The sequence below is a fragment of the Heliangelus exortis genome, chromosome 5 (assembly GCF_036169615.1).
Source record: "Heliangelus exortis chromosome 5, bHelExo1.hap1, whole genome shotgun sequence".
Taxonomy (NCBI): Eukaryota; Metazoa; Chordata; class Aves; order Apodiformes; family Trochilidae; genus Heliangelus; species Heliangelus exortis.
Genome location: NC_092426.1, coordinates 3,728,349 through 3,747,219, shown reverse-complemented (window position 1 = coordinate 3,747,219; position 18,871 = coordinate 3,728,349). Strand labels below are relative to the sequence as shown.

The 18,871-nt window shown below is 43.2% G+C and overlaps 1 protein-coding gene across 3 annotated transcripts in view; it reads left to right on the top strand.

The window, feature by feature from the left end:
* Window positions 1–10,863, top strand: part of WDHD1 (WD repeat and HMG-box DNA binding protein 1) — a 37,564-nt gene extending 26,701 nt beyond the window's left edge. For all 3 annotated transcript variants that reach the window (XM_071745205.1, XM_071745206.1, XM_071745204.1), the window contains 10 exons: window positions 524–638; window positions 2,059–2,190; window positions 2,636–2,853; window positions 4,543–4,673; window positions 6,201–6,257; window positions 7,134–7,177; window positions 7,315–7,473; window positions 7,872–8,005; window positions 9,172–9,307; window positions 10,627–10,863. In XM_071745205.1, coding sequence (XP_071601306.1) covers window positions 524–638; window positions 2,059–2,190; window positions 2,636–2,853; window positions 4,543–4,673; window positions 6,201–6,257; window positions 7,134–7,177; window positions 7,315–7,473; window positions 7,872–8,005; window positions 9,172–9,307; window positions 10,627–10,833 — 1,333 coding nt within the window. In that variant the 3' untranslated portion in view covers window positions 10,834–10,863. The remainder of the gene's footprint in view (window positions 1–523; window positions 639–2,058; window positions 2,191–2,635; window positions 2,854–4,542; window positions 4,674–6,200; window positions 6,258–7,133; window positions 7,178–7,314; window positions 7,474–7,871; window positions 8,006–9,171; window positions 9,308–10,626) is intronic.
* The last annotated feature ends 8,008 nt before the right edge of the window (window positions 10,864–18,871 follow it).

The following is an 18,871-nucleotide window of genomic DNA, read 5'->3' as shown; positions in this document are numbered from 1 at the left end:
CAGAAATAATTAGTTTAAATATAATTAAACAACAAGCCTATGCTTTTAGTATATGTTTATCTGTTTCACCCTTATCTCTTTTTTAATTATTTTTATTTTTTTCTTTTCCCCTGTGTGTGGCTGAACACAGCACCCTCTTCATGAAGCCCCAGACCCCTCATCAAACTAAGTGGTAGACGTGCCTGCTCTTCTTCCAGTGTCCTTTAGTTTGTTAATAAATTGCATTTACATTTTGTAGTGGCTGTTAAATAGTGGGTTTTGTGAGATAAGGATCTGTGCCTGTTACATGCCACGTGTCTGGTGTGGAGAAGAGCAGCATGTGCTTTGTTGGCTTTCAAAATTACCACGTAAAAATAACTCTTTATTAATGCAATCTTCCATATTGCTGTATTTAAGTCAGTAATTTAATTACTGCTTTTTTAAAGAACAAATCCTCTTAAAGTATCTTGCTTCTTAGGAGACATGGTTTAGGTGTAGAACAACTGGTGAGGATTTTTATGTGGTTTTTGTTTCCCTTGCACAGGTGTATTCCTTGTAAAGGAGCCCGGTTCCCTCCCACACTCCCAAGGCCTGCTGTAGCAATATTACCTTTTAAACTTCCTTACTGCCAAGTTACAACAGAAAAGGGACAGATGGAGGTATGGAATGGTGTTGAGTTCCCAGCTGATAGTCTCAGATGTCCCTGTAGTAGGGATTAGAGAAGATGATTATTAATCATCTCTGCTCTGAGGGAGGGGAGAGCAAACTCTGAGTAAGAGCTGTGGCTAAGGAGGTTATTTGGGTTCAGTGTTCTGTAGAGCTTTGCTGGGTTGGTTTGGTTCACAGCTGTTTCTAGAAGAATACAAAACAAAGCTGTTGGAGCTGATGCAAGGTTCTGTTTACACATAATCTATTTCTGGCCAATAAAGTCTTTCTATCCCTCTTTTTTAAAGATGTATTTTAATTTTTTTATTTGGTGGATAGTAATTAATGTTCTAGGAAGTGCCACATCTTGGGGTCCAAACCAAGACCCTCTTGAAGGTGCCTGGGTTTTTTATTTTAGGCATAACAAAATTTCTGGAAAGTCTTTTTTTGGAAGATGAACTAGATATTCATAATTATTCATAAAAGCACAGGCATTCAGGCTTCACTTTCTTAAGGCAGAGACTGCTTGAAGCAAGATGTATGTGTGGACAGCTTTTAGAAAAGTGACTGTATTTAGTATTAATTTTTTTATCTGTTTATTTGAGCCTTGTGGGGTTCAGCTGTAGTGCACAAAATAGAAATAACCATGAAATTCTGACCTCAACCTTTGGGAGAGTTTAAAGCTACTTGAAATTTATTCTCTCTGCTAGACGTGTAGATGAGAAAATTAAAAATGGCAAAGTGTTACTGAAACTAAGTCTTCTTCATTTGGTTCAAGTCTTTTTGTTCTTTATTTGGTGGGATGTCTTCCACACACCCCCAAAATAACAGAAGGAAGGAATGCCAGGGATGGTTAATTTAGTTTGAGGGAACATGTACTTCTGTGTAAGTAAAGCAGCAGATTATCCCAGTACATCTGATCTAAACCTACTGGTTTTGATTAAGTTTATAATTATTTTGTAACAGGGGTAGCCTGGTCTAATATCCATACAGGTATTTCCCTGAACAGCAAGAGTTTAATTTTATGTTTACCTGTCTCACAGATGGTGAATACTCCTACAGGTGTTCTGGAATACTTTGAATTTGCTGTGGGGCAGAAGTTATAAGAGAAAATAATCAAAATGTTCTAGAAGTGTCTGTCATGGTAGCAAACTGAACATGTAGGTCTTGTCCTGATGGAAGTCTCTAATATGAATGGAATCTTCACATCTACAGCAAGTGTTTGGATCAGTTTTTAGACAGATGGTTGTTGGTCTGCTCTGTTTTTTTCCTCAGTAGGCATTGGCTTTTAAAGAAAATTATCTGCCCCTCACTATAAGGTGAAAGGAGAATGTAAGAATAAGTTGGTAAAACATATTATGAATTGTTAGATATGAAGTTCTGGGCTGTCTTTTCCCCTCTGACCTCCAGCATGCATTTTTCTCCCTTTTTCAGGAGCAGTACTGGAGGTCTGTTGTGCTTCACAACCACGTGGATTACTTATCAAAAAATGGCTATGAGTTTGATGAAAATGTTAAAAGTCAGTCAGTGAAAGAACAGCAAGAACTTTTAATGAAGCTGTTTGCTGTAAGTACAAATAAATAAAAAATAGAAATAATCCCTGGTATCTTTTTAGGTGATGGCATTTAACGTAAATGTAATTTACACTGTTAAAAATTTATTACATTTAATATTTTACATTTATTATCACATCATTACAAATTTAATGCAAATTTGGATCTGATTCCTCTTACTAGAAGTCTGGCTAGTGACTGAGAATCCAGCCATTTTGTGGACTAAAATAAGAGGTGGACTGCAGTTAATATTACTGCTTATATGCATGAAGGGTGGGAGGAAGAAGGAGTTAAGAAAAAAAAAAGCTTTATTTTGCCATGCAGCACATGCTTGTTAGTGGTTTCTCTTTATTCATCCACTCCACCAAGACCATAATATTTTGGTTCTAGAGCCTTGAGGGAGCTGTGTGACTGTGAAGTGTAACTCTCAAGGCTTTTTTTCTTTTTTTTTCTTTCAGCTTTCTTGTAAACTGGAGCGTGAATATCGTTGTGTGGAACTTGCTGACCTCATGACCCAAAACGTTGTGAATTTAGCTATCAAGTATGCCTCTCGCTCCAGGAGACTAAATTTAGCTCAGAGACTCAGTGAAATGGCTGTAGAAAAAGCAAGTGAGTTGGCAACAGCTCCGGAAGATGAAGAGGAGGAAGAGGATTTCCGAAAGCACTTGAATGCTGGGTAAGACAAATTTCTGTGATTAAAAAAACTGGGAGCTTTGTTACTGAGCTTTTAACACTTTGATGCAGGCACTGAACTTTTCTCGACCAGGTGTTTCTTAGGAAGAAACAGCTTGTGTTGCTGGGCTGTGAAACTGTGCTTGGAAAATGGTACATTCTTGTTGGTGTCTTGTGAGGACTGATTACTACCAGGATACTAACACAGAAGGAAGTGTCTCTACTCTTTCCTTACACTATGTCAGTGTTCAACACCTTCAGAGGCAAAACAGACTCAATTTCAAGTTGCTCTGACCAGAGGTTTTTGTCATCCCCTCCTCCAGCTTGAGCTACTTGGGTTATTTGACAACTTTTTTTTTCTTTTTTCCTCCTTGTCTCAGTGTCTCTGCCTCACTTCATTCCACACCTATCTTAAAATGCTTCTTTCTGCAGCCATCTCCTGTTTCAGTATCCCATCTCAGTCTGTCCTATTTGTCTTTTTTCCTCCTAATTAATCCCAGCTCTTCAAAACTATAAAAATACTACAGATTTCCTACATGCTTTTCCCCCCTCTGTATCTGTGCTATTTTACTTTTCCTCTCCTAGCTGCATCTTCTTCCTAAAGCATGATGAGGCACAAGATGTGTGTTTGGGTTTTTTGGTTTTTTTTTAAAATACAGACTACACAGAAGAGCTGTTTTCTTGCTTGGTCTCAGGATGGTGCAACTATAAACAAACCAGATGCTAACCACCAGTCTGATAACAGAAAAAAATGTCATAACACTTTCTCCCAAGCATTGTCTTCATATAGCAATTTTATGTGTGAAGTTTGGAACTTAATTAAGCAAGAGGAAGTGATAAGTCACTGAATTTACCTGTAGCCTTACCCTTGCAACTGCCCACTTTAAAACTCCTTTATAAATGCTCCACCTTTTTCTTCTGGATCATGTGTGGAAGTTGTAATCCCATGACTGTGATTCCAGCCACTCTGAAGGTTAAAATTTGTCACAAACACTCTGTTGTTCTTACAGCCAGCTTAATACTGACATTCTGGTGGAAAGAAATAAACCTTTAGTTTATATAAACACAGATTTTATTAGTCAGCAAAGGTTAGGGAGGAAATGCAAGTATTTACATTCTACTGTACTGGAAATTTAGAAAATAATCCAATTAAACATTAAAACTTGCTTTCTGAGCTTCAGACTGAAAATATGCGTCTGTGTTCTCACCTGTGTATTTATTCATGTGTGCAGAAAAGTAATCTGGTATTATTTGTGAGACTGGAGGAGATTACAGAAGGGTTTTTTATGTTAGGATTTCTATTTGTGACAGAGTCTTCTGGCAGCAGTTGTGGGGCACCCTGAAGGTGTCCAGACCTTCTGGTTCTGACAGGGTGGTCACAAAAAAAAGCTGTTTGAAGGTCAGTGCATGTTCTTTTAGCTGAGTCTGCATTTGGGGCAGTTTCCCAGCTGTGTGTGGCCTTCCTTAAAACCACTCCAGGCAACTGCAGGTGGTGTTTCAGTGGGAGCTGAAGTACTTCATGAACTTTTATTTTAATTTTAGTAAGCACCGCAGTTTAATCAGAGCAAGGATGCAAATAATGCCATTGCTCCTGTTCCTTAAATTAGGTAAACTAGCCTTTTTTTTTTTTTTGCTCCAGTTTTCCTTCTCCAGGTGGTGATCCCTTCCTTTCTGATGAATTCTTTACATTTAGTTACAGCAACCCTGCCACAGTGTGGAGTCAGCTGCCAGTGAGAAATGTTCAGCAGAACCAAGAAGTGGAAGATGCTGAGGAAGCTGATGCCTGTGAGGAAGCAGAAGAAACACCAGAAGTGCACAGACAGAGTAAGAAAAATGTATTCTCTGAACAGGCTGGGAGTTAGCTGGATGTGTCTTTCACAGAGTTAATAAGGAATTCTGGAAAATTCCCAGATAGGTTGGATAACTGAACGGTCTATAGGACTGTGCAAACATTGTGGTTTTCTGTCTGTGGCTCAGATTTGTTCTTTGGACATGAATTTTTGGAAAGACAGGCACAGCTCCTCTCATGGGGCACCACAAGAGAAATATGGGAGGCTTCATTTAGAAGCCATTCACATAAATAGGAAATAATTCCTTTTTTTTTTTTCCATTGAGTTTCAAAGCTCTGCAGCTGTAGCAGGGGGTAGGTTTTCTGCTACCTAGATAAAACAGGTTTGGTAGTTACTGATCTCTCTTCTGTGGCTGTTGTGGAAAAAAATGCACAGGAATAATGGGCTGGCATGCAATAACTCCTGCCTGTGGGCTCCCTGTTACCTGGAATTCCCTGTGGGAGATGAGTGGTAGTGCCTGTCTGAGTGAGCAGGTGTGTGTCCCAGCCTGTGCCTGCAGCTGCTGCAGAGAAACAAGCTGAGTGTCTGTCACCTGCTCTGTCACAGCTTCTACACTCCTACTAACAGCTAGTTATGCTGTATGGAAGCTGTGTATGCTCCTACTTACACAGCTTCCTCCCTACTAACTGAGGGCCCTCTGGGGAGTTCAGCTACCTGAAGCTAAAACTACCTGAGAGGAGGTTGGGGTGAGAGGGGGATCAGTTTCAGGGAATGGAGCTGGGGAAGGGTCTGGAGCAGAAGTCTGCCCAGGAGCAGCTGAGGGAGCTGGGGGTGTTGATCCTGGAGCAGAGGAGGCTGAGGGGAGACCTTCTGGCTCTCTGCAAGCCCCTGAGAGGAGGTTGGAGCCAGGGGGGGTTGGGCTCTGCTCCCAAGGAACAAGGGATGGGAGAAGAGGAAAGAGCCTCAAGTTGTGCCAGGGGAGGTTTAGGTTGGAGCTGGGGAAGAATTTCTCCCTGGAAAGGGTTGTCAGGGCCTGGCCCAGGCTGCCCAGGGCAGGGCTGGAGTCCCCATCATCCCTGGAGGGGTTTCAGAGCCCTGGAGATGTGGGGATGAGGGACATGGGGCAGGGGTGGACTTAGCACTGCTGGGTGAACAGTTGGACTCAATGATCTTAAAGCTCTTTTCCAACCAGAGTGATTCTATGGTTCTGTTTTGGTTGTCAGTTGCTATTTATAATAGATTGGGTCACCTTGTGAAACTATGACTTTGTTTACAGCTGAAATCTTGTAGGAGTTAGGTTGATAGACAAGTAGTTTGCTGGGCACATTTTAAGGAATAAGCTTAAGGTTTAGGGAATAAAGTGTACAACTCTTCAAGTTAAATCTAGGTAAAGATAACAGATGGTCTTGTAAAAGTGTATGTACACTTCAAAATTTAGAATCATGCCTTAAAATAGAGAGAATTTTACTAAAATTTGCTTGTCTGTTTAGGGTTTATTTTTTAACAAGTTATCACATTTTGTTACACTTACATATTTAACTCCCTTTTTTTTTTTCTGAAGGGCCAAATCCTTTCTCCAGAAGTGTCACTTCAGCAGAGGTGACTACTCCAAAGTCTGGTGAGTGAGTCTCTTTTTATTGCAGGGTGAGAACTTTGTCAGGCTTCCCAACATCTGCTCCTGTTTTCATCTTCCAGTCTCCTGTTGCTTCTAAAATTCAGTGCATAACAATTCAGTCAAAAGGGCAACTTGCACCAATTGTTGCTCTTGTTTTTTCAAGAGGTTCCCTATTCCTGTTGATGTCTTCATTGCTTAATGATGTTCCATAACAACATGCTGCTTGCCTTAGCTGTGCCAGCTCCTGAATCAGTTGTCTGCCTGGCTGTGTCATGAAGGCATTTTTTGGGATGGGAAAGATAAGAATGATCAGTTTACTAAACACTGGCACATTTATTTAGTGGTTACACTCCCAAGGCAGAATTAGTGACCCTGCTGTGGAACTGGGTGTCTGAGCAGGCAGGGGTGTAGAATGTGACCTCTTGTTGCTCCTTGCTTCTTCCCTCCTGCCAGCCCTCCAGCAAGAATAATAGGAGTGGAAACGGATTTGGGAGTGGAGGAAGTACTGAGTCTTCCTGTGGGTTTGTATTTTAAGCTGCTGGTCCTGTGTTTCTGATGACTAATAATAGCTGAGCATGTAGACTGGGACCTCTGTGGTTATTAAAGCCTATTTCTCTTTATCCAGCCACTTTCAAGCCACTTTCTTTTCTGTGGTGTGGAATTGTTGATACCTTTTGATTTAGTTCTCTTCAGTTTGCAGTGAGAGAGAGGCTGAAATACCCAAAAGGAGTGTTAGCCTTGTTCTCTGGAAAATGAGGCTAATGCTGTTTCATCCACTTACCTAAAAGGTGCACATTGCTTCATAGACTTTTATAGATACATATGAGTGCACATCCACACACACCTTTTTACATCCTTTTTTTCTTTCCTTTTCAACAGCTGTAATTGCATCAAGCAGCCAAGGGAGAGTTAATCCCTTTAAGGTAAGAATTTTGCTGGGTTGTGGTGTTTTGAAAATCACAACAGATTATTATACCTGCAGTTTACAGTATGCCTATGACAGGGACACAAAGGAGGGGAATATGACAGAAAATAAATGTCTATTTATTTGTTTCTCTAGGTGTCATCTAACAAAAAGGACCCAGTGGTCCCCTCAGCAAATGTTCTAGACACCATGACCAAATATTCAAAGAAAACTTCTTTATCTGGCAGTCGAGCTGTAAACAAGCAGAGCACCCCAGTTATAAAGCCTCTAATTCCCAAACCCAAGTCCAAGCAGGTAATGTTTTTAGTCTTTTTACACTGAGCAAAGAGCAGTAAATTGAGCAGCAAATTGAATTTTACCAGCTTTTATCAAGTATGAAACCTTGTTGAGGAAAACATCTTAGATATCAAAGTTCATGTTAAGCATACTGCAGAAATTATGAAACAGAAAAAAAAAAAACACTTGTAGAAATTTCATACTGCACTGAATCTTGTGCTTTGATTTCAAGTAGTGTTAAGTAAACATCTGTTGTGCTGAAGCTGACTGGGTTAATTGCTATATTAATGTATTAATGCACCTGATTATTTTGTCTTTAGGAAAGGCCTGGTTTTTGTTAAGCTCTGTGGTAGGTGTTGCCTGAGGGTGAAGTGTTCTTACCTTTTTTTTTTTTTTTTAAACTCTCATTTCTAAAGGCTTCAGCAGCCTCCTTCTTCCAGGTTCGTACACCTAACTCAAGTGAAAAAACAGTGGAAGAAAGAGAGGAAAAAGCTGGAAATGAGCCCCATGAAGTCCAAATTGCTCCAGAGGAGAACACTGAAAACAGAAGGTGAGTAACCACTTCCATCTCAGTGCCATATTCCAATTTTGATAGAACAGCAAGTCCAAAACCTTTTTTGCTTCTGCAAAAGTTGGGCTGGCTGAAGTACAATAACATCAAGATGGAAGTGTTAGTTCACAAGTTCTCACTTTTGTGAAACTGCTTCAGAAACTGAGTGAACTGCTCCTTATATTCTGCTGTTATCAAACAAACTTGGATAAAACACCTGAGCTGGCTTTCCAAATTGCCACGTTACAGTCACAGTGTGCATGGCAGTGTTACTCAAAGGAGAAATTTTGCATCAACCTGAGACAGATCCATGTGTGAGTGAATAATAAATGAACAACCCAAATTTTGGGGCTCTCAGCAGTGATTTTTGCCTTGCTGCTACTCCTGCATCTTACACTGACCTTTGAATGATAAATGAAACCATGCTGCTCTGCCAGTCCCAAATATAGGAAATATTTAAAGTTTAAACATCTCTAGCAAATCTCAGAGGAGGTCTGGGAGCTAAGGCATTTATCTGAAAGTGTAAAAGCTTTGTCTTAAGAGTGTTTTTTAAAAAAGAAAGCAAACACAAAACTTGTATCACCAAAGGAGCACATCTCTTCCTAGCTAAGACTCTAATCTGTCTTGTTCCTCTGGAGCAGATGGATTTTCTAGCAGTCCCAACCCTCATGAAACTTGCATTATTATAATCATGTTTCATTTAGACTTCATTTAACTGAGGAAGATGAAGGCAATTATTATTCATTTGGACCAGCATTCTTTTCATTAACCTCTACAGATAATGTTCTGAAACAAGTGGCAAGGAGAAGTGTGGAAAGGATTAGCTGAAAGATGCTAAGAATGCCTGTGCTCTATTTTTAGGTTGATGGGACCCTGTCAGAAAGGAAGGGAACCATTATGCTTTGTCATTCTAAACCTGAAAGGTTGATTTCCATACATATCACAGTCCTAATAAGAATGCTTGGCTTGGTCTTGCCTTGTCAGCTTGTTCTTTAAGCACACTGCAACAGGAGAAAACAAACTGCTGACTATATATATATATATATATTAGTTTTTTATTTCAAGAATAAAAAAGCCCAGTTAGGTGTTTGTTGTGTAAAAACAGTTGGGGGATACGGTTTTCCTAAAGCCTCTTAAACAGACAGGTTTTATAATGCTTGTTTTAGACCAAAGACAGGATTCCAGATGTGGCTAGAAGAGAACAGAGCAAACATTTTGAGAGATAATCCTGACCTGAATGAAGCAGAAGTAATAAAAGAAGGCATGAGTAGATTTAGGCTGCTGTCGTCAGAAGAAAGAATGGTAAGAAAACCTCCAATTTTTTTTTTGAGAATTTTTTTCCCCCCAGTGAATCCCTTGGTTATTTTTGGTTAGGAATTTTTTTTTTTTTTACTTTCCCTATTCTCCATCTTCACTGACTTCACTTTTGAATTGGGCCATGATACACAACACAACATACAGGATATGAAAATATGGAATAGAATGGTTAGAAAAGCTCTAAATCTTTTTTTGAGAATTTTTTCCCCCCAATGAATCCCTTGGTTACTTTTGGTTAGGAATTTTTCTTTTCTACTTCCCCTATTCTCCATCTTCACTGACTTCACTTCTGAATTGGGCCATGATACACAGCACAACATACAGGATATGAAAATATGGAAATAGAATGGTAAGAAAAGCTCTTAATTTGTTTTTTTGAGAATTTCCCCCCCCCCCCAATAAATCCCTTGGTTATTTTTGGTTAGGAATTTTTTTTTTTTACTTCCCCTGTTCTCCATCTTCACTGACTTCACTTTTGAATTGGGCCATGATACACAACACAACATACAGGATATGAAAATATGGAAATAGAATGGTTAGAAAAGGTCTAAATCTTTTTTTTAGAATTTTTTCCCCCCATTGAATCCCTTGGTTATTTTTGGTTAGGAATTTTTCTTTTCTACTTCCCCTATTCTCCATCTTCACTTACTTCACTTTTGAATTGGGCCATGATACACAGCACAACATACAGGATATGAAAATATGGAAATAGAATGGTAAGAAAAGCTCTGAATTTGTTTTTTTGAGAGTTTTTCCCCCCCCCCAATGAATCCCTTGGTTATTTTTGGTTAGGAATTTTTTTTTTTTACTTCCCCTGTTCTCCATCTTCACTGTCTTCACTTTTAAATTGGGCCATGATACACAACACAACATACAGGATATGAAAATAAATATGGAAATAGAAAGCATCTGAATAATAATTAAAAGCAGAAAACAACTTTTTCCTAAATGAGAGAAATCAATGGAGAAATAACAAAAGAAAAGGAGAAGAGTTAAAAGTACCATAGTGAGGCTTCATTCACTGGAGCTTAAATTTGTTCCAAGGCCTTTTGGGTTTCTTATTTGTCCAGAAAGACAATTAAGAGCTTCAGTTTTATCCACAGCCTTAAATAAAGTACAGTTTTGAAGGAGAATGTTGTTAGAAGAAAGGAAAGTGAGGAAATTGTTCCTAAATCGATCCTTATTAATTCTTAATAGGAACTAACCTAGTGTTTCCTTATAATCAGGCAAAGAGGGTGTATCAAATGATGAATTTTGTGGCCTGATGTGTGGTTTTCTGTTTAATGGAGTGCTTCTCTTCAAAGGTGTGGACTGAGAAGGCAAAAGGAGGCACAGGAGGAGCAGTTAATGGTTTAGCTGAAGACAAAAAGCGAAAGCGTCCTGCGGCTGAGGAAGAAGTGAAAAAGAACCAGGAGGAAAAACTGGAGGCCTCAAATCTACCCAAAAAACCCAAACCTTTTGATCAATCTACGAATGCCCGACTGTCAGCTTTTGCATTCAAGCCAAGCTAAGCAGTGTGGCACCTCCTCAGCACCTGAAAAGGTTGGGTACTGAGAAATCTGCTCAGAGAGCACTGGCAAAAAGAGTGCCTTGCTCCAAATAGTGTTTTAGAAAATATTTTATAATGAGCTCTTGAGGATGGTGTTTCCCCATCTTTTGCAAGTTCCCAGTTTAAAGCTTGACTTCAAAACTTACAGACCCATGACCTAGAAGCACAGTTCCTCACAGTGTTGTGGAGCTGGGTGCCTCAATTCTTGTAATATTTGGTGCTAAATACAGATCAGTCATTCTGGGGAGGTGAAACTATGCCCAAAAGCTGTCTTAGGGTTTTAGAGAGGCAAAGGAATGGCTTTTGTACCTTTCTTGTGCCTTTCTTGTGCCTTTCTTGGGCCTTTCTTGGGCCTTTCTTGGGCCTTTCTTGGGCCTTTCTTGGGCCTTTCTTGGGCCTTTCTTGGGCCTATCTTGGGCCTATCTTGGGCCTATCTTGGGCCTATCTTGGGCCTATCTTGGGCCTATCTTGGGCCTATCTTGGGCCTATCTTGGGCCTATCTTGGGCCTATCTTGGGCCTTTCTTGGGCCTTTCTTGGGCCTTTCTTGGGCCTTTCTTGGGCCTTTCTTGGGCCTTTCTTGGGCTTTTCTTGTACCTTTCTTGTACCTTTCTTGTACCTTTCTTGTACCTTTCTTGTACCTTTCTTGTACCTTTCTTGTACCTTTCTTGTACCTTTCTTGTACCATTCTGGTGCCTTTCTTGTACCATTCTGGTGCCTTTCTTGTACCATTCTGGTACCATTTTGTACCATTCTTTGTGGCTGCTGCAAACATTGGTGAGAGAAAGATGCTCAAGGGGAGTAGGGGGAGGAGGGGAGGAGGGGAAGATAACTCAACATGGTGCTGATGTTCAGCTGCATCTTCAACAACTCTGGCTGTGACAGTGGCAGGGAGGAGAGAAAACCTGGGCAGAAGCTGAATTAGGAAGGTCAGTGGTGTAAAAATGAGCCATTCCAGACTGTGCAAATGTACTTTCCCAATCTCTGCCTCAGCAGGGTCCAGAAAGTGCTCAGAACTTGAAAATCTTTGGTTTACAGAGTGTTTGTCTTTTTTTAAATAAAAAAATGGATCTTGCTTTGTGTAAGGTGGTGATCTCCTTTGGAATTTTTTATGGTTAAGCACACTTCCAGCTCCAAGCCATAAGGCAGTTGTATTTACCTCCTCTGGAGAAAAAGCAGTATGTCTAATAAATGTATTTGAAACAAACTCAATTTTTGAATTTTTTTTTTTTTTTTAACATAAGGTAGAATAATTAAACACTTCAGCATAATGACTGAAGCTGAAGAATTTTAATTTAGGTATTTTTTCCCTGTGTTTGCACATTGTTTTTTCATTCTTCATTCCCCTTCAGATTATTACTGCAAGGCACATGCCTCTCTTTAGACCACGTTTTAAACAGTGAAATCTAAAGACTGAAAAAATTCAGTGAGATTTCTGTAAAAGCCCCTAAATCTTAGCATAGGTGTTCTGCAAGACTCTTTGAACAATTGTGACTGGTCCTTTTGGTGGAAAACAGCTCCTTTTTTCACTGTATGCAGAAAATGGGGGTGGTGATGTCACCCAGGGATGGTGAATACAAATAAAGACATGATGACCTGTCAATTTAAATGCTTTTTTTCATCCTCCCTTCTTACATGTTGTTCCACATTTTGTTTGTTTGATGCTGACAGGAGCCAGCAAGTAATAATTAACATAAGTAATAATTTTCTGTCTTGACACAATGGAGGAAATTCAGGAGAGTGGTGGCATGTTATGATTTTCTCCTTTCTTTGGAAAGAAATTATTGTATCAAAGACTGGGATTTATTTTTAGGCCGTGGATACCCACATTTGGGTGTGCTGGGAGAAAAATGGGATTGCAGGGTGAAGAAAAACAACAGCCTCAGAGAAAAAATCACCATGGGCTTGGGGAACTGTGTAAGGTTTTCTTTCTGCTAGAAAAAGTTCTGGTGATGAGTTGAGCACCTTTTGAGTGTGGTGGGGGGAGCTGGGCTGGGGGTGACTGCCTGGTTGTTCTTTTTTATTTACAAACATAAACCAGGAGTCAAGCTGAGCTGACAGCTGCCCTAATAAGAACTCTTCAGGCTCTGTCACTCTGCCAAAGAGTTAAATTATTTTATTTCAACCAAGGGCAGTTTCTCTCCCACACCAGAGGTGGGTGGGTATCCACTGCTGCAAACAGCTGGGCCCACCGAGCATCCAAAGTCCTTTTGGCTCCTATAGGAGCCAGGAAAAAACATCCCAAGTGAACCTAGAGCAGAGATTTTGCAGAGTTGGTTGTTTGGAATCACCCAGCTCATGAGGACAAACATGCCAAAGGTCTGTTTAAGGGCAGGTTCCTGGATTTCGTGGGTAGTTTCATGGAAATCACAGGGCACCACCCTGCAGGTCCCTGATTCCCCTTTGCTTTGCTCCTGGCTTAATTTTTTTTTTTTTTTTTTCTTCAGAATGCTTTGGATGTTTCATGTGACCCAGTGGCCCCAGCCTTGGGGTCACAGTCTGGATCTCACTGCTGTCCCCAGGACTGATTCCAACATCAGAGCTGAAATAAAGCATCCAACCTGTGTGGCTGGGGTGGTGATTGCAGCAGTGATTTTTATTTATGAGAATAAAATAAAGAACCAACAGCAGCTGGCATGATCATGGAAGGGAGGGAACACCTGGCTGCTTTTATGCTGAGAGAATTATCTCCTACTAGGCTGCTCTTAGATTTCTTCCGTCAAAGCTCCAGGCAGAGCTCCAGATCATAGAATCCTAGAACTGGCTGGGTTGGAAGGGACCTCAGAGCTCATCAAGTCCAACCCTTGATCCACTCCCACTGCAGTTCCCAGCCCATGGCACTGAGTGCCACATCCAGGCTCTTTTGAAATATCTCCAGGGATGGAGAATCCACCCCTTCCCTGGGCAGCCCATTCCAATGGCTGATCACCCTCTCCAGAAAGAAATTCTTTCTAATGTCCAACCTAAACCTCCCCTGGCACAACTTGAGACCTCTTGTGCCCTCTTGTCTTGCTGAGAGTTGCCTGGGAAAAGAGCCCAACCCCCCCCTGGCTCCAACCTCCTTTCAGGGAGTTGGAGAGAGTGATGAGGTCTCCCCTGAGCCTCCTCTTCTCCAGCCTCAACACCCCCAGCTCCCTCAGCCCTTCCTCACAGGACTTGTGCTGGATCCCTTCCCAGCCTCCTTGCTCTTCTCTGGACCTGCTCCAGCACCTCAATCTCCTTCCTGAGCTGAGGGGCCCAGAACTGGACACAGGACTCAAGCTGTGGCCTCCCCAGGGCTGAGCACAGGGGCAGAATCCCTTCCCTGGACCTGCTGGCCACGCTGTTCCTGAGCCAGCCCAGGATGCCATTGGCCTTCTTGGCCACCTGGGCACACTGCTGGCTCCTCTTCAGCTTCCTGGCAATCCAGACTCCCAGGTCCCTTTCTGCCACTCTGTGCCCAGCCTGGAGCTCCCCAGGGGGTTGTTGTGGCCAAAGGACTGCCCTGACATTATCTCACCAAACTGCTGAATAATTTAATTGCTATCACTGCAGGTCCAATGCAGAGGGGTGGGAAAGAATGCTTCCTAATCCCTGGCAGCCAAATTTCTTTCCCACAGCTCCCATTGTCCTCCTCAGGAGCCTCAAGCAAGCTCTCAGTTTGCCATTTCATCCCAAGGTGAGGCTTGAGGCTCCCCCAAATTTAGAAAACTTCCAAGGGATGGTCCACACAAGCTGGAGGAGATAAATTCATATTTATCTTTTTGGGAACATGCAAGCAGCTGTGTAACACAAGTCTCCAGGCTCCTGTGATTCACTGGAGGGATTCAGTTTGGGGGTCCTGGCTGGGCAGTTCCAGGAGATGGGAGCAGGGATGAGAAGCTCAGGGGTGTCATGCAGGAGAGCTCTTTAGGAGAACAGCAAACCTGGCTGCTGCTTTGTCCCCCAGGTTGATGCTCTGAGATTGCTGAATGCTGCTCTATGCACTCATTAGTGATTCATTTACTTAAAGGCTGAGCAACCACAGACACCACCCCCGGGCTATGGGAAGAGCCACTTGATGCAGGACTCAATTGGACATGAAGGGCAGAGGAAAATTGCAGAAAGAGTTTCAAGCCTCATGTTGCCAGGGAACACTCCCAGCTACAAATCACATTATTGATCCTGGGGTGGTGATGATGGGGAGCAGGAACCAGGGGGGAGTGGTGTGAGGAGATGGCTGCTGTTCCCATCTGCCTGGAGTGGGAATTAAAAGCTGAGCTTGGTGTAGGAATGGGCTGGGGGGACACAGAGAGCACAGAATCATGGAATAATTGGGGTTGTCAGGGCCCTCTGCAGGTCCCCCAGCCCAACCCCCCTGCAGTATCAGGGACACCCTCACCTAGATCAGGTTGCTCAGAGCCTCCTCAAGCCTCACCTTGAATATCTCCAGGGATGAGACCTCAACCCCCTCCCTGGGCACCCTGGGCCATTGTGCCACTGCCCTCACGGGACACAACTTGTTCCTCACATCCAATCTAAAGCTGCTCTTCCCTAATTTTAACCCATTTTCCCTCATCCCATCCCTCCAGGCCCTTGAACACAGTCCCTCTCCAGCCTCCCTGTAGCCCCTCAGATACTGGAAGGTCACTGTGAGGTCTCCATGGAGCCTCCTCCTCTTCTCCAGGCAGAACACCCCCAATTCCCTCAGCCTGGTTCCATAGCAGAGGTGTTCCAGTTCCCTCATCATTTTCACAGCCCTCCTCTGGACCCTCTCCATCAGATCCATGTCCTTCCTGTGCTGGTGGCCCCAGAGCTGGACACAGTCCTGGATGTTGGATCATCCCATCAGAGATGGGGGGCAGGTCCATGGGAGATTTGTGTTCCACAGCTGTTTGCATGTTCCCAAAAGCATAAATATGGATTTAATTCCTAGACCCTGCCTGGACCATCCTTCTGATGTTTCTTTTCCAAATTTTGGGGGGAGCAAAGGCTGGAGGAGTCCATGGGTGTGGGATTCTGTGTCCTCCCTCTGGGAAGGCACAAAGGGAATGCCAGGGCAGGTATTCCTTCATCCATTCCATTCATTCCTCCCTTCATCCCTCTTTCAGCACTGAGCCCTCACCAGGGAAGTTAAAATGCATTTCAAATGACCCCTCAAACACTGGAAACCCTCTGCCCTTACAGAGCAACAACCCCCCCTGCAAGAGAGTACAAGTTTAGCAGCCTGTAATCATTTTTTTTTCTTCTTTATTCCTGGGTTAACAGAATTAAATCACTCATGATTCACTCTCCAACCTGACGCACTGTGATTCCAGGGGCTGCTAATTCCCAAGCTGCATTCCCAGGGCATGGGATGGATGTCAGGAGGCTGAGACTTTGCCATCCTCAGGCCTCAGCTGTAATTTCAGGATCAGGTTCAGGTCACGTTCTGGCTCGATGTTAATATCAGCATTGATCTGAGCTGCTCTTTTCTTGCTTGAGCTGTTAATGATGCTCTGGGATGACACAGATGGTTTCAGAAAGGGGAATTCATCATCTCCAGCTTGAAACTCTCAGCTCAGCCCCAAACACTCCTGACTTTATAGTCAACAGAGGGAAAATCAGTGTCCTCTGTGAGAGATTTATCCCAGTTACATCTGAGCTGCTGGAGGTTGGCCAGGGTCTCTTCATCCTGAGCCTGAAGAGTTTCTCTTAAAACTCCACTCCTCAAACCCTGATTCTCAGGCAGGCAGGGGATGATTCTGAAGGCATTCCCAGCACATCCCACCTTCCAGCCACTGAAACTTCTGGGAGGCTCAACCAGCTGGGCCAACTGGTCCCTGGGGAAGGGTCTGGAGCAGAAGTCTGCCCAGGAGCAGCTGAGGGAGCTGGGGGTGTTGATCCTGGAGCAGAGGAGGCTGAGGGGAGACCTTCTGGCTCTCTGCAAGCCCCGGAGAGGAGGTTGGAGCCAGGGGGGGTCAGGCTCTGCTCCCAAGGAAGAAGGGATGGGAGAAGAGGAAAGAGACTCAAGTTGTGCCAGGGGAGGTTTAGGTTGGAGCTGGGGAAGAATTTCTCCCTGGAAAGGGTTGTCAGGGCCTGGACATCCCCACTCCCATCCCCATCCCTTTCTCATCCCTTTCCCTTTTCCCATCCCCTTAGTGGTGGCCTTGGCAGTGCTGGGTGAGCAGTTGGACCTAATGATCTTAAAAGGTTTTTTCCGCCCAAAATAATTCCATTATTCAAGTCCAGGAATGGAAACTCCAGGGGAGGTTTGGGTTGGAGCTGGGCAACAATTTCCTCCAGGCTGCCCAGGGCAGGGCTGGAGTCCCCATCATCCCTGGAGGGGTTTCAGAGCCCTGGAGATGTGGGGATGAGGGACATGGGGCAGGGGTGGCCTTGGCACTGCTGGGTTATGGTTGGTCTGGATGATCTTAAAAGTCTTTTCCAACCAGAATAATTCCATGATTCTATTCTATATTTTCCCTATTTTTGAGGACAAGGGCTCTGCCATGCACCATGCACCCAGGTGCTCCCAGCCCTGGCACCCAGCAGCATCCCCCAGTTCTCCCAGGGGACCCCCAAGGACCCTCCAGCAGATGTCCTGGGCTTTCACCTTCTCTACACCTTATTCTAGATTGAAAAATAATTCAAGTTACAGCCTTGGTTCTTTTTGTACTCCCTGTTTTGTTGCTTTTTTTTAAGAACCTGTGTTCAGTCATTGTGCAGTGAAAATAATCCCTACTCTGAGTGAGCACAGGAAAGAGAAACAGGGCAGATTCCCTCAAGGAAACTCTTGAGCATTTTTTAAAATTTTGCAAGGTACCATCTGCTGCTCAGCTGTTTATAACTTGTGTTTCAGGGTGGGTTTTTTTGATATAATCAGAGATAACAACAAAACAGTTATTTGGGAAGGCTTCATAGGGTGTAATTAATAGGTAACTATCCATAATATCTAATTATAAGACACTTTTTTTTTTTTTTAAAGAAAATGGGCAAGCATCAGTGCTTCTTGCTTCCCCAGCTGGGGTGGATTTGTGCTTTACAGGGAGAGGAGGACTTTGCCATGGCTGGAAATCAGTCTGTGTCATAGCACATCCTGACACCCAGCTCAATGACTTCAGCCCAATAATTCCACATTTGCAAAGGCATTGACAGACCCAGCAGCAGTGGCACCCATGTGTGCAACCTCTGCTCAAACAAGCCCCTAAAAAAAGTGCTTTTCTGCCAACCCACACAGTGCTCGAGCTGGCAAGTCAGCTGGGAACTGTCCTTCTCCCCCCATAAACAGGAGAAAAATTACAACCAACTCCCACAGCAGCAAAGTTCAGGCTGTTATAAAGTCCAGGCTGACTGTAGCTTATCTTCTGCTTTTCCCAGAAAATAAAGGTAGCAAAGACCAAGGGCTGCCAAGACACTGAAATGCCCTTTCCTACCCATTTTTCATAGGGATGAGCAGGTCTCAGTGGTTTGGTGCTCCTAAGAACCCCCTACCCAACCCTTTGAACCCTGACACCATGGTCTGGACCCCAAAAACAAGTGGCAATCATTCCCCACAAACATTTTTTACCTTTTTCCAGCAAAGGAACCCACCAAGTTCACACAGAGGATTTGGAAATGATATGAGGCACCCAACTGCACCTCACCAGGTGTCTGGGGATGGAGCTCAGGGCCCCAAATCCTCCAGTCCAGCAGTTTCTGTTCCAGTTTGGAGCCTGGGGCAATAAAAACTCAGTCCAGGCTGGCTGGAGGCCAGCACTGATTCCCTGATTTCACCTGAGTCATCCTGGCTCTCTGATGCTAAAACCTGGGATGGGGAACTGAATGATAAATGAGGAGTGTGTGACTGCTGCTGAGGGTTCTTGGGGGTTTTTGGTGGTTTTTTTTTTTTTTATTTTTTTGTTGGGTTTTTTTGGTTTTTTTTTCCTAATATTCCTTTTAAATTTTTTTTATTTTTCACTTGCCTCAGCTGAATGCAGCTCTGGTGCCAGGAGGAGATGGAAAGCCAGTGACTCACTCCCCACACCCCGTCCCTCTGATAGCTCCTTCCCCTCCTTATCTCCCC